Source organism: Oryzias latipes, chromosome 7 (assembly GCF_002234675.1).
Source record: "Oryzias latipes chromosome 7, ASM223467v1".
NCBI lineage: Eukaryota > Metazoa > Chordata > Actinopteri > Beloniformes > Adrianichthyidae > Oryzias > Oryzias latipes.
In genome coordinates, this window is record NC_019865.2 from 22152082 (window position 1) to 22164854 (window position 12773).

At 36.7% G+C, this 12773-nt stretch overlaps 1 protein-coding gene across 4 annotated transcripts; it reads left to right on the top strand.

Moving 5' to 3' along the window:
* The first annotated feature begins 2364 nt into the window (after window positions 1-2364).
* Window positions 2365-7832, top strand: LOC101174426 (gametocyte-specific factor 1). Of its 4 annotated transcripts, none has more exons than XM_020704860.2 (7): window positions 2365-2451; window positions 3706-3809; window positions 4061-4167; window positions 6079-6202; window positions 6394-6477; window positions 6637-6694; window positions 7513-7832. In XM_020704860.2, the coding sequence occupies exons 2-7, from the start codon at window positions 3737-3739 to the stop codon at window positions 7592-7594; spliced, it is 528 nt and encodes a 175-aa protein (XP_020560519.1). In that variant the 5' UTR covers window positions 2365-2451; window positions 3706-3736; the 3' UTR covers window positions 7595-7832. The 4 variants fall into 4 exon arrangements, with proteins under 4 accessions (XP_020560519.1, XP_004070927.1, XP_004070925.1 ...); XM_004070879.3 differs by having other exon boundaries at window positions 2366-2487; window positions 6855-7832; XM_004070877.4 differs by having other exon boundaries at window positions 2367-2487.
* The last annotated feature ends 4941 nt before the right edge of the window (window positions 7833-12773 follow it).

Sequence of the window (12773 nt, forward strand, 5' to 3'; positions counted from 1 at the left end):
CAAGTGTCTTCTCCAAAGGGCATGTTTCAGCTCCTTCCACAGATGTTCAATGGGATTCAGATCAGGGCTCATAGAAGGCCACTTCAGAATAGTCCAACGCTTTTCTCTTAACCATTCTTGGGGGTTTTTGGCTGTGTGTTTTGGATCCTTGTCTTGTTGGAAGACCCATGACCTGCAACTGAGACCAAGCTTTCTGACACTGGCACATTTCTATCCAGAATGCCTTGATAACCTTGAGATTTCATTTTACCTTGCACAACTTCAAGACACCCTGTGCCAGATGCAGCAGAGCAGCCCCAAAACAGAACTGAGCTTCCGCCATGTTTCACAGTAGGGACGAAGTTCTTTTCATTGTATGCTTCATTTTTGAGTCTACGAACATAGAGCTGATGTGCCTTACCAAAAGCTCCAGTTTTGTCTCATCTGTCCAAAGGATATTTTCCCAGAAGCTTCGTGGCTTGTCAACATGCATTTTTGCAAATTCCAGTCTGGCTTTTCTATGATTTCCTTTCAACAGTGGTGTCCTCCTTGGTCGTCTCCCATGAAGTCCACTCTGTCTAAAACAACGACGAATGGTGTGATCTGACACTGATGTACCTTGATCTAGGAGTTCACCTTTAATGTCTTTGGAGGTTGTTCTGGGCTCTTTGGATACAGTTCAAACTATCCGTCTCCTCCACTTGTCATCAATTTTCCTCTTCCGGCCACGTCCAGGGAGGTTGGCTACTGTCCCGTGGGTCTTAAACTTCTGAATAATATGTGCCACTGTTGTCACACGAACTTCAAGCTGCTTAGAGATGGTTTTATAGCCTTTACCTTTCACGATGTTTGTCTATAATTTTGTTTCTAATGTCCTGGGACAATTCTCTCCTTCTCTTTCTGTTGTCCATGTTCAGTGTGGTACACACCTTTCCACCAAACAGCAACATGACTATTTGTCTCCCTGTCTCCCTGTGATGTCAATTAAAGGACATACCTGAGTTCATCATGACCCCCTGGGCATTTAGTTCTCTGTCTTTTATGAAGGTACCATCATTTTTGTCCAGCCCTATTTCATCAGTTTGTTTTTATAAATTAATCTGTTAATCAACAACTCAAAAGTAATGGCTGATTTAGATTATTTAAATTTTAATACATTTTAATTTATTGTTACTTTTATAAGTTTCAAGTCATTTCATTGAGCATTGTGGACTTTCTTTCTTTAACTGATGGGTTCCAACAATTTTGTCCACCACTGGAATAGGTTTGGTTGTAGAATTTAGTGGGAAAAAGTTTGGTCCCTGCCCCGAAAATATTTCATCCCCAATAAAAACTAAAGACATTTCTTTCAAAATTATTCATACATTCCACCCTGCAAAACACTTTTTTTTAAAACCAAGTTTAAAAAAAGATCTGGACATAAACTGTTCGTTTTGTCATTCCTCACCAGAAACTGTGCCCCTTGTTTTTTGTTATTGCACTTTTGCTCAAACGTTTGACACATTTTATAACAACCCATCTATGTGAAGATGAATTATTCTATGAACATGTTTTTTTTTTTGGAGATTTAATGTAGCGAAAATTTATATAGTTAACTTACTTATAATTACAGATAAATATTTCATTCACAAGAGGCTAACAAAAAAGAACCAGTCTTTTGTGTTCTTCATAAAGAAATGATTCTGTATGTTAATAGTATTAAATCCTGCACTTAATAAAAAGCTGTTACAACAGTTGAAATATCGTCATTTTAAAACTTTAACAGATTCCTTTATCTTTATTATTTTTGTTTTATTTTTATTTTTTAACCTGTTTTATATTGCTATTATTATGGCTTTTTTTTTTTACATTTTTGTTTATTTTCCTGGCAAATGTGAAAAGTTTGTTTTTTGCACACAGTGTGGAATGCCAATGTTTGGTATTTTGTATGTGCAATATTTGTTAATAAAGTTCATTTTAAAAAAGTCTGTTAAAATGTAAAAAATACTACCTATGTCAGTCAAAACACTTTTGTTATTGTTCCACTAGATGTCAGTGTGAGACGTCAGATGCTTTAATTGCAATTTGAGTATATTGATTTGAACTGCATTGACTGTTCTTACTGCCACCATGTATCGGACCTTTGCTGCCAAATAAATTACAAGTTGGCTAATATCAACTAGCATCCTTATTTTTTCCAACACCTCCAACAGTCTGCTTACAGCGATCTACAACCTTACGTTTAACAGTAAAAGAGCCATTTGTGCTTGTTTTCTACTGATAAAACATAGTAGGAGCCGCAAAGTTTTGTTTTACCCTTTAAGAAAATTTGATAAAATGAAAAAACAAAAACGTTTTAGTAATGAATATTAATTAGATTTCTTTGGATTGTTTTAAAGGAGTGCATGCTGGTTGTTTGTCATCACGTGACTGTCCGTGAACCACTAACCCATAATCCAGGCCGAAACCTCAAATACAGTCAGTTGGACGAAGGTATTAAATTCCTTTTTCAGTTGGAAAAACGCCCAGGTAAACAGTTATTTTCACATATATACCATTTTCTGCATTTTTCTGTTGTTGTTTTTTCGTGGAGTTTTCCAGTAAATCAATATATCCCACCATAAAGTTCAGTTGATGATAGTTTTTGATAACATTTAACTAAGCTAGCTTCGTTTTGCTAACATCGGTTCACTTTCACTAATTCATCTATTTGGGGGATGCTTAAGTAAGTAAGTAGGTAAGTAAAGCTTTAGGTAAATACTAAAGGTTTTTTGTGTAAAATTAGTGCTAAAATATGCCTTTGGTTTTACCTGACGTCGTGCTTAGATAAAAATGTGTTCATTTTTACCATAAAGTGAAAAAAGTCATGAAAGCTAAGGATTATACTTGAATCGAAATCTAGTTTGCTGATGCACAGTGGGGCAAAAAAGTTTTTAGTCAGCCACCAATTGTGCAGGTTCTCCCACTTAAAATAATGAGAGAGGCATGTAATTTAAATTCATCACAGAAAAAATAATTCAGAAAATCGGATTGTTGTTAAAGAATTTATTTGTAAATTATGGAGGACAATAAGTATTTGGTCACCTACAAACAAGCAAGACTTCTGTCAGTCACAGACCTGTAACTTTTGTAACTCTGTCCTCCACTCCTTACCTGTATTTGGGACAACAATCCCAAACACACTGTTCGGGTAACAAAGGAGTGGCTTTGTAAGAAGCATTTTAAGGTCCTGGAGTGGCCTAGCCAGTCTCCAGATCTCAACCCCATAGAAAATCTTTTGAGGGAGTTGAAAGTCCATGTTGCCCAGCAAAAGCCCCAAAACATCACTGCTCTAGAGGAGATCTACATGGAGGAATGGGCCAAAAATACTGGCAACGGTTTGTGGAAAAACTTGTGAAGTCTTACAGAACACATTTGACTGCTGTGATTGCCAACAAAGGATGTATGGCAAAATATTGAGTTGAAGTCTGTTATTGACCAAATACTTATTTTGCACCAAATATATTCTATAACAACAATCCAAATTTCTGAATTATTTTTTCTCATTTTAACTCTCATAGTTGAGGTATACCTATAAAGAAAATTAGTGGGCTATCTCATCTTTTTAAGTGAGAGAACTTGGAAAATTGCTGGCTGACTAAACACTCTAAATATATTATGATCTATAATTAAAACCTACAAAATTAAAGCTTATTTTTTGTTTTGTTTTTATTGCCTTTTCACCTGAAGTCTTTTTCTTTTACACAGTTTGCTTGTTCACTCTGAACCTTAACAAGAAATGGAAACCACCAATACTTTTGGATCTGCCAGGACAGTAGTTGAAGAGAGAGAACAACTGTCTGCGGAAAATGGTAAAACTTTAAAACCTTTTATTAGTAGTAGTAATGAAAGGTAAGATTTAGATCTTACCTTTATCCAATACTACTTCACCTGGTCATCAAGATTATTTGGGGGGGAAAATCCACCTTATCTCATAATTTTCTCCTTTGGCTTACTGGATCTGCATTAAGCCAATTTAAAACACTTATAGTATGTCTTTTCCTGTAATCTAGTAACTAAATATGTGAGTTTTTTGCTTGATTAAAAAATGTGTCTCTTTTAGATGAAAAAGGAAACAGTGACCCAGAAAAACTCCTGCTGTGTCCTTTTGATAAAAATCACCTAATCCGCACCTGCCGCTTCCCTTACCATCTGATCAAGTGCAGGAAGGTGGGTTGAAAAAATTTGTTTCAGGGAAAAAGTAGACATTATTTCACATTATACCGTAGTCTGGGTGAATACTCTATTCTGATTGGCTGCTGGGTGTGGATTTAAAAGTAATAATGCGTGCCCTAAAAAAGAAGTTCCGGTCACCTAGCTTAAATGTTCAGTATCACTGCGCTGGCTTCTTTAAAACAAACTTTAGCTTCATCATCTGGACAAAAACAAGCAGTAAGAGGTGAACTTTCTCTCTGAACTGATGCTTTCTTTAAACCATCGTGACAATCAGCATATTTATTGCCTTCCTTTGGCACTGCAGTCGAGATCGGTGCTGGTTTGTGAAAAAGCGATCCAAACTGAAAAAAATAACAAGAATAAAGTACTAAACACTGAATATTTGTTTCTTTTGTAAGTGACCATGGTATAAGCGGGATAATGGTTGACAAAGAGTGGATTATCAGATTTTAACGCACTTACAGTTCAGGCTTCCATGGCGTGCGTTCATTTCTGATGATGCACACTTCAACGCCTGTTGTCCCTTACTTATTTGCTTGCTTGAGATCAATTCTGAGTACATTTTAATGTATTCTCAAAAGAGTTCTGGTGTACATCTCACTCTAGAAACAACTAGAAATACACAAAAATGTGGGTACCTTACTATTATTAAAGACAGAAATCACAGCAATTATAACCAAAAACTGATTAAATTAAAATTTATTGAAAGAAACAAAGATTGATTTTGAATTGTTTATTGAAATAATGAAAAATTCAATCTAATAAAAATATCTGGAGAAATCTATGTTATCCTAAGAATATATATGAGACTATTTGGACATGTTAAATTAAGGTGGGTCTCAAAACTTGAATTAGCCAGTTTGACAGGTAAAAAATAAAGAGGGTTGCTCCAAGAGATCAGAAGTTCAAGGACAAGCATGCTAAAGTAAAGACTATGCAGTAGGAACATCTCCAAGCAGCTTGATGTTCCCGTCATACAGTGGAGGAAACGAGTATTTCATCCCTTGCTGATTTTGTAAATTAAGAAAACTTTTTAAAGACCTGTTTTTGGTGTTTTTCACATTTAATCAAGGCTTTTTTTCTCATGATGGGGGACATGAATAAAGAAAATTAGAATTATAATTGTATTTCTGAGTACTGGTATTGTGTTCTTCAAATGGTGGCAAATGAGGAGCAGACGAAAAATGTTGTTTGAAAAAGTTTGTAGTTTCTACTTACAAACTACTATTGGCGGGCCACGAGCATCTGCCTCAAATCTGCTTGCAAGTTTGTTTGCACCGGTAAGGTTAGGTTGGGAGAGAATTTAAACAGAAGGATGATTGGAAATGAGTGCTGGCTTACCCTGACCCAACAGTTCTGCCCTCAGCTCGGGTGTATTTCTAATGAACTACAGCCATCCTGCAGTAACTGTCCTAGAAAACGACACTTTTTTTTTTGCCTAAAATCTGCATAACCCATAATTAAAAGACCATTATGAATGCTTTTACGAGTGATGATTGGAATGAGGCTCTTAGCAACACGATTAACCCTCCTGATTGCTGAAGACCTGCCTGTGGATGGATGTGTGGTTTGTGATTCAGTTGAGACCCAGCACCGTCAGAGCAGAAAGAGCAGCAGCTCAAAGTGTCACATGATGGTTTTTTTCTCTATAAGTCTGCAGCGTTTGCATGTCGGAATAAAATGTCGGAATAGAGTGACATCAGCTGGGACTTTTTAACATTAAAAGCACTTAAATTTTGTCTTTGTTCATCTTTTTTCAATGAATCGGTTTAATAACACAAAAGCAGTGTCTGATTTTTCAGGACAATTTTCAGCCATTTTTCATCTGTTCTTGTTTGAGTTTCAGGTTGTTTTATCACCTGTCGTGAATGTTTTGATGTTTCTTTAATGTCTTTCTCAACCAAGAATCATCCCAAGCTGGCCGCAGAGCTAAAAACCTGCCCATTCAATGCTTGCCACCTAATTCCTCCACACGAGCTGGCTCACCATACGGAGACCTGTGCCCACAGGGTCACCGTGGACCCGAAAGGTTGGACTGACAATTTGCTTTGTCTTCACCTGCATATAGGAGTCACAATGGTTGCAGTTCAACAGCATTTTGACTTTACTGATTTAACTTGTAATTGTATTATTTATTTTTTTGTACCTGTGCAGCACTTTGGATCTCTAGTAGATGTTAAAGCGCTTTACAAATAAAGATTATTTGACTGATTTGAACAGTTACAAGCACAGATGACTGTACAGGATGGGAGGTTCCAATCACTGCATGGGTGAATCCAGACATGACCGAGGACTGGGACAAAGGTTTGTTAAAGAACTACTGCAACTTTTTCAGCTTTAAACAAAAAATCTCATCTAATTTTTCTCATAAGTCATTGCAAATTTTCTTTAATTGTATTGCAAATAAAAAAATGTCACCCTATGGTGTTGATGCCAAAGGATGTTTGTGTCTCTTTTTTGCAGAAATAGAGGACAAGGGTATTGCATTTGTGTGGGGTGCTGATCTTGTGTTGAGACAAATGTAAGCCATCAACTTTAATCGTCTTTGTTACGGCTGTTGCCGCATGACTTTTGTTTTTTTCTTTTTATTCTGTGTTTTCTGTGTTGTTTTTCTGTATCAGAGTGGGACCTCTGTGTTTTTGTAGATCTTTGTGTGTCTGTCTGTCTCTGATTGTTTGCAGGTGTGGTGTTGAAGGTGTGGCTCCTGTTGGACCAGAGCTGATGTAGACAACCTTTAAAAGCACCAGGCTGGACATCCAGCCCTAGAGAAGGGAGCTCTGCATGACTTCAGTTCAGCTCGGCTCTCTTCTCCATTTCAGTCTAACCTGTGTTGAGCAGACGTGCTTTGTAGAGTTCTGTGTTGTCTTTGTGTAGTGGCCCACTCTGAATAATTTCTGTTTAGTGTAAGTAAAAAGTGAAGCTGTAGGGATGAATGGCCATTCTCTCTAGTACTCATTTTCTCCTGTTTATGTTGGTCCAGCGAGGTTAGTGGTTGTCTTTGTTTTCCCTTTTCTTTTGGTTCAGGTAAGATTTTTTTATTTTTTTCCTGGGGTTAGATGGGTTAAAGTTTTGTTTGTTGTTTTGGCAGTGGTTCACCCTGAAGCCTTTTTGCTTCACATCCTAAAGTTGATGTTTTATCAGTTGTCTTGTAAATTAATTGGACTCTGCATAGAGCCAGACTTTAGGTTTGTTTGGTTGTCTGGAATCGTTCATCTGGATCCCCTAGAAAGGGCAGAACAGTCTTTCAGCATTTTTACACTTTTTGTTTTTTTTGTTTTTTTTAATTTCATTTCTGGACACAGTTTGGACATGCATGACCTGTTTTTTCTGTATTTACAGGAAAGAAGCAAACCCTTCCAAGCATTTTGATCTCAAATTTGGAGCCACCAATACTCTCCCCTGGGATTCTAGCAATCATTAATTCTAGCATGTTGCAGCTTGTATAGTATGTAGTGGATTTTCTAACATCCAATTGATGCAAACATGTCTTTCTGTTTTGGTTCCAAGTTGCATTATTTGTGTTTATATGTGTATATTTTGATGATTGCAAATGCAAATTATCACCACCTGTTATATGCTAAGCCTACTTCACGCAGCTTCTGACGTTCTTGAATCCCTTTCTGGTTGGCTGTTTTGTTATAAAGATCTTAAACTGTTCAGTGGTTTACAGTGTTTATTGATGTGCATAACCTGGACATAATTGTTATCCAAATTGCTCAAACGGTAAAATTCCAGATTGAATTCACAACTGCAGTGCATGAGTATCAACTCTTTCAAATGAAAAATAGAATTCAAATGTGCTTGTCACAAAATATTGAAATAACTTAGGGTTTTCCATAACACAAATATTATGAGGTTTTCAAAAAATTAATAATTGAATTGCAGTCAAAATGTTGCTTAATCTAATCGGTATTTTTGAACAGTTGTGTAAAATGTTTTTAAGTAAGATGTTAAAACATTTTTTTTTGGAAAGTGCTACATTCCTGCAGTTTTAGAAAATAAAAGTTGCTATTGATGATCATGTTGTGGAAAGAATTGCTGAAGCTGAGTTCTTTGGAGTAACTATGGACCACAAAATCAGCTGGAAGCCACAATCTTAAAGCGAGCCAAAACTAAGCTGGTAAAGTGTTGGGAAAAACAAAGCATACACTCACCCACACATCACATTTACTACTATTACTATTTGTGGATATTACCATATTTACAGTACAGTGTAGACGTTTGGGACAATGCTTATAAAACAAGCTTACAGTCTTTGTACATTTAACCAAAGAGACTTATTTGAATCGTTCATGGTGTGGATTAAGGGACACGTACGAATGCACTTTTTTTAAAGTCGGGTTTATTAAAATTATGGGAACTAGTGAAACTTCAAACAGCACTCATGTTTAAAGACAGATAACTAACTTCCAGTATTCGTACAAAAAAGGACATGTCCAAGGACCGATATACGGGTTATAATTTAAGAAAACAGCGGAACTTCAAAAAGCAGTGCATTTGTGCTACAAAAAAGAGCATATGCTTATCAATTTGAGTTGTGGGTTGGATGAGGGCTTAAAATAAAGTAAAGCAATTAGGAGTCAGCAGACACAAAATCAAAAATATTAAACCCAAAGTGAAAATGAAACAAAAAGCTGCAGCCAAATATAAACCTGTGATCTATATGGTTTTATCCATTAACTTAAAAATTGGTTCATTTTCTTTCTTTTTTCTTACATGTTCTTTTCAAGTTGGATATAGCTTGAAAAGAAAATTAAAAATAAAACCTTATTTACAGGTGATTTGTGTCCTTTCTTCATTCTTTTGGACCATAGTTTTTGTTGCTGCTGTGTTACCCCAAATTTCAGAGTAGAGCGTGAAATTGGAAGCATTTTTTGCTGAAAAATCTGTTTATATTTACATAAACTTGGTCTGTGGAGCATATTCACCTTTAATTCACATTTTATTCACATTTAAAATGTTACATGCATGTTTTGAAGTTTGGGTCTCTGAGCACATGATGTCGCTGCTGAGTTGAATTTGTCCTGAAAAATCACATTTCAGAGAAAACAGCTGTTCAATGACTGAGCAGTGTGTCAGACTGCCTGCCAATGCAGTCTGCTAAAGGAAAGTGGCATGACTGATTTCATGTAATGACTGTCTATTTTGGTTATTGCTATTATTGGCAGTGGTCATGACGTCTCACTTTAAAGGATGTGGTAAAACCTCTCAACAGTGGGCTATCTCTTGGAGCTGTGGCCTATGTGGGACTCCAGTCTCCCTCAAGATGGGAAAATAATTGAATCTTAGGAATAATGTTTTGATTTTGAACTTTTGTGCCTTAAAAGTTTTGTTTTCACCTATAAAGCAGTTGATGGACTGAAATGTGATGAATAAAGCTCACAGTGCATGTTGTGATGCAGATGCCAGCAAGTGTGCACAATTTAAAAATCATTTGCAGATTAAAATCAAAGAGTTGAAGAAAAAAGGTAAAGGACAAGCTTGAAATGTGAGCATAAAACATGACAAATTGTAAAAGCGTGTTCATTTTGTCTGTATCTCATAGTTTATAATGGATGTCAGATCCACTATTTAAAAATTGGCTCTTTGCAAGTGTTCATTGTTCTGTTCTCTGTCGGTATTAAACACCGATGAAACCTCAGTGCTTGGAACCTTTTCACCTTTTGCTTAGCAATCTAAACTTAATCCATATTTACCCCCTTGGAATCCACAAGTGTAATGGAACTGGATGGCCTTGTTTACATCCTGTTCTTCACAGATCATAAAACTACATAGTCAGTAGGAACAGTACTGCCGAGATGTGTGAATGTCCCCGGAGATATGGTCAGAGCGGCCGTAGGCGCAAACTGCCAGCCACGCCTCTATCAATCTGCCCCAGGGCAGCTGTTGCTACAACAGTAGCTTACCATCACCAAGTATGAATAGGAGTGAATGAATAATGGTCACATTCTAAGCGTTTTGAGCGTCTGGAAAAGTCCAGATAAATCAAATCCATTTTAAGATGCAGGTGTGAGGAGGTAAACTGCATACTGTCAAGCACTGGAGATTTCTAAATCTTCTAAATAAGGTGTTCTGTGTCTGAGTGGATATACCCACAACACATCCTCTGAATTGTGATTATATTTAAGTCTGCTCAATAATTACTGATTAGACAATCAATCTTGTATTTCTCTTCTACTGTTTGGACATCTGTTCCATCTAGAGGTCAGTCTTTGTGTTACATGAAAGCTGTAAACGTGCACACTAAAATTGACATATTTTAGTTGGAAAAACCTGTTTTGGAGATCTGTTTGGGGCTTTTCTGAGAAAGTACCTCTACATATGCCGACAAATTGACTGGTGTAAGATAAAACCTGTAGAGAGATGCTCAAAATGCTTCCTGGAGAACCTAGAATAAGCCTCAAGGGCATGAACGGTGAACTCCATGCTAAAAGTACATAGTGAGCATAAAACATGACAAATTGTAAAAGCGACATAGCGACATAGCACCACTTGTCGCTGTATGAGCCAAAGTGGACTTCGTGCAATATTTTTATCAGATTGTATGTTTTTAGATGCTGAAATAAGCCAAAACAAGAACAGAAAACAGTCCGGCTGGGGGACAATAAGGGAGGCCTGCATGTGGCTCAGGTTGTTAAACATCTAAAGAGCTGAAACATGTCGTGTGGAGAAGACATTCATTAAACTTTAGCCTTAGGAAGCTTCAGTAGTTCGTTAGCAAGAAGTTGGGTGAAACTAGCTGTTAGTAGATCAAGAAGTTTCACTGACATTTACAGAAATGGCAGGGATTATCCTTAAACAGTTATGCAACAAATGATAGACATTATTTTCCAGGCTTATTTTTTCAAAGACCCACTCCATTTTTAGCATTTTTCTTATGATGGAGGACATATGTAAAGGTAGTTGAGCTTAAAATTGCATTTCTGAGTATTTCTGTGTTCAAATCATTGTGAATCCGGAGCAAACACAAAAAAATGCAGTTGGAAAAATCTTGTAGTAACGTACAAAATACAATCATCAGATCATAAGCTCCCTGCTTTGCCACATTCTGATGCATCCACTTGCAGACAAATAGAATCATATCCGTCTTTGTTTTCCTTTTCTGAGCTGGAATCTAGCTCAAAACTGTACGGCTGGATGATTCCAATATTGCTTGCCATTTTTGTTGCACTGTTAATTTCAGGCTGGGGTTGTGTGTAAACAGATGGGTGATGGCTCTGCGCCAACGGTCCCACCTACAACTCAGAGATGAGTTTCTAATGAACGACTGCAGGAACCAGGTCTTGGGAAAAGACAGGTTGACTGTTTTGACTGAAAACTGCATAATCATAATGAAACGACCACTTGGAATGCTTTTGAAATAGATCATAAGATGCTTTGAGTGGGACTTTAAGTCTCCTGAAGAACAGTTTAATGGCAGTGTCGGTTTATTGTGCCATTATGGTCCTCGCCTGTGGAACAGCCCGCTGGAGAACCTCAGGGCCGCAGAGACTGTAGAGGTTTTAAAAATAGAGACTCAAGATCCACCTTTTAAATTTTGCTTTTTCCATTTTATGTTTTAACATACATTTTATGTATTTAATTTTAACATAACAATATGTTAAAATATTTTATTAGTTATTAATTATGTATAAATATAATAATTTTAGTGTTTGCAGCCTTACAACTGTGAAGTAGACCCCAATGCTGTCCAGGTCTGGGTGGGCACTTTGTCAATGTTCCTGTGTCTGAGCTGGCTCCTGGTATGAAGAGATTCCCAAATACTTTTTCCTAACAGTAGAGCCAAGCCTTAACCCTTGTGCTATCCTAGGCACTTCATCATTGGGAGTTGGGTCATCTAGACCCACTAGACAGTGCGCTGAACCTTTTTAATTCAATGATTTGTGATCTTCACTGGTGTCCATGGATAACATGAAATCTTTCCACCTTTATCCACCTTTTTCATGGTAGGGAGAACACGTCAATGTAAGGGTGGGGTCATCTAAGATAGCACAAGAGTTAAGTTTGGATTTGGAAATGGTTTATGTCAAGCAATCAAGGAGACGCATCCAACAAAGGATAATTAGTCATCAAATCAAAGATTGCTTGAAAGGGAGTGGAATGAAGTGAATTTATAAAATACCACCCCGTTTACTTTACCATTTTCTTTTCATGAATGATCATTATGTGGTTTATAACTTCTAATCACATTAAACCTCCCCAACACAGATTTTCTTTTCATGAATGATCATTATGTGGTTTATAACTTCTAATCACATTAAACCTCCCCAACACAGATTCAGGTCATTGAGAATCCTTAAGTATTTTTTCTTTGTGGGGTCATGGGTCTGTTAACAAAGAGGAGGTGGGGGTAAAGGGTGGGTTGGGTTTCAATTGTGATACTGTGAATGTTTTTTTGTTTTTAAATGTAAAGCGCTTCGAGGTGCACGAGAATTGCTTTTAAAAAAAATAAAGTTTGATTTGGTGTGATAAGTTTGTTCTTATTCATCACATTTTATTAAATATGTTTTAAAAACAGATCGCCACCAACAGTTTTTGAGAGAAGATGCTGTTTGTTGTGTAGGAAGATATTTCACTTTTACACTTTTTAATTAATTAAA

Bases quoted from the DNA above. Each gene is read 5' to 3' on its own strand.
- LOC101174426 (XM_020704860.2), top strand. From the start codon at position 3,737: ATGGAAACCACCAATACTTTTGGATCTGCCAGGACAGTAGTTGAAGAG. The intron at 4,168-6,078 runs GTGGGTTGAAAA...TTCTCAACCAAG, and splicing joins ATCTGATCAAGTGCAGGAAG to AATCATCCCAAGCTGGCCGC. The intron at 6,695-7,512 runs GTAAGCCATCAA...CTGTATTTACAG, and splicing joins GATCTTGTGTTGAGACAAAT to GAAAGAAGCAAACCCTTCCA.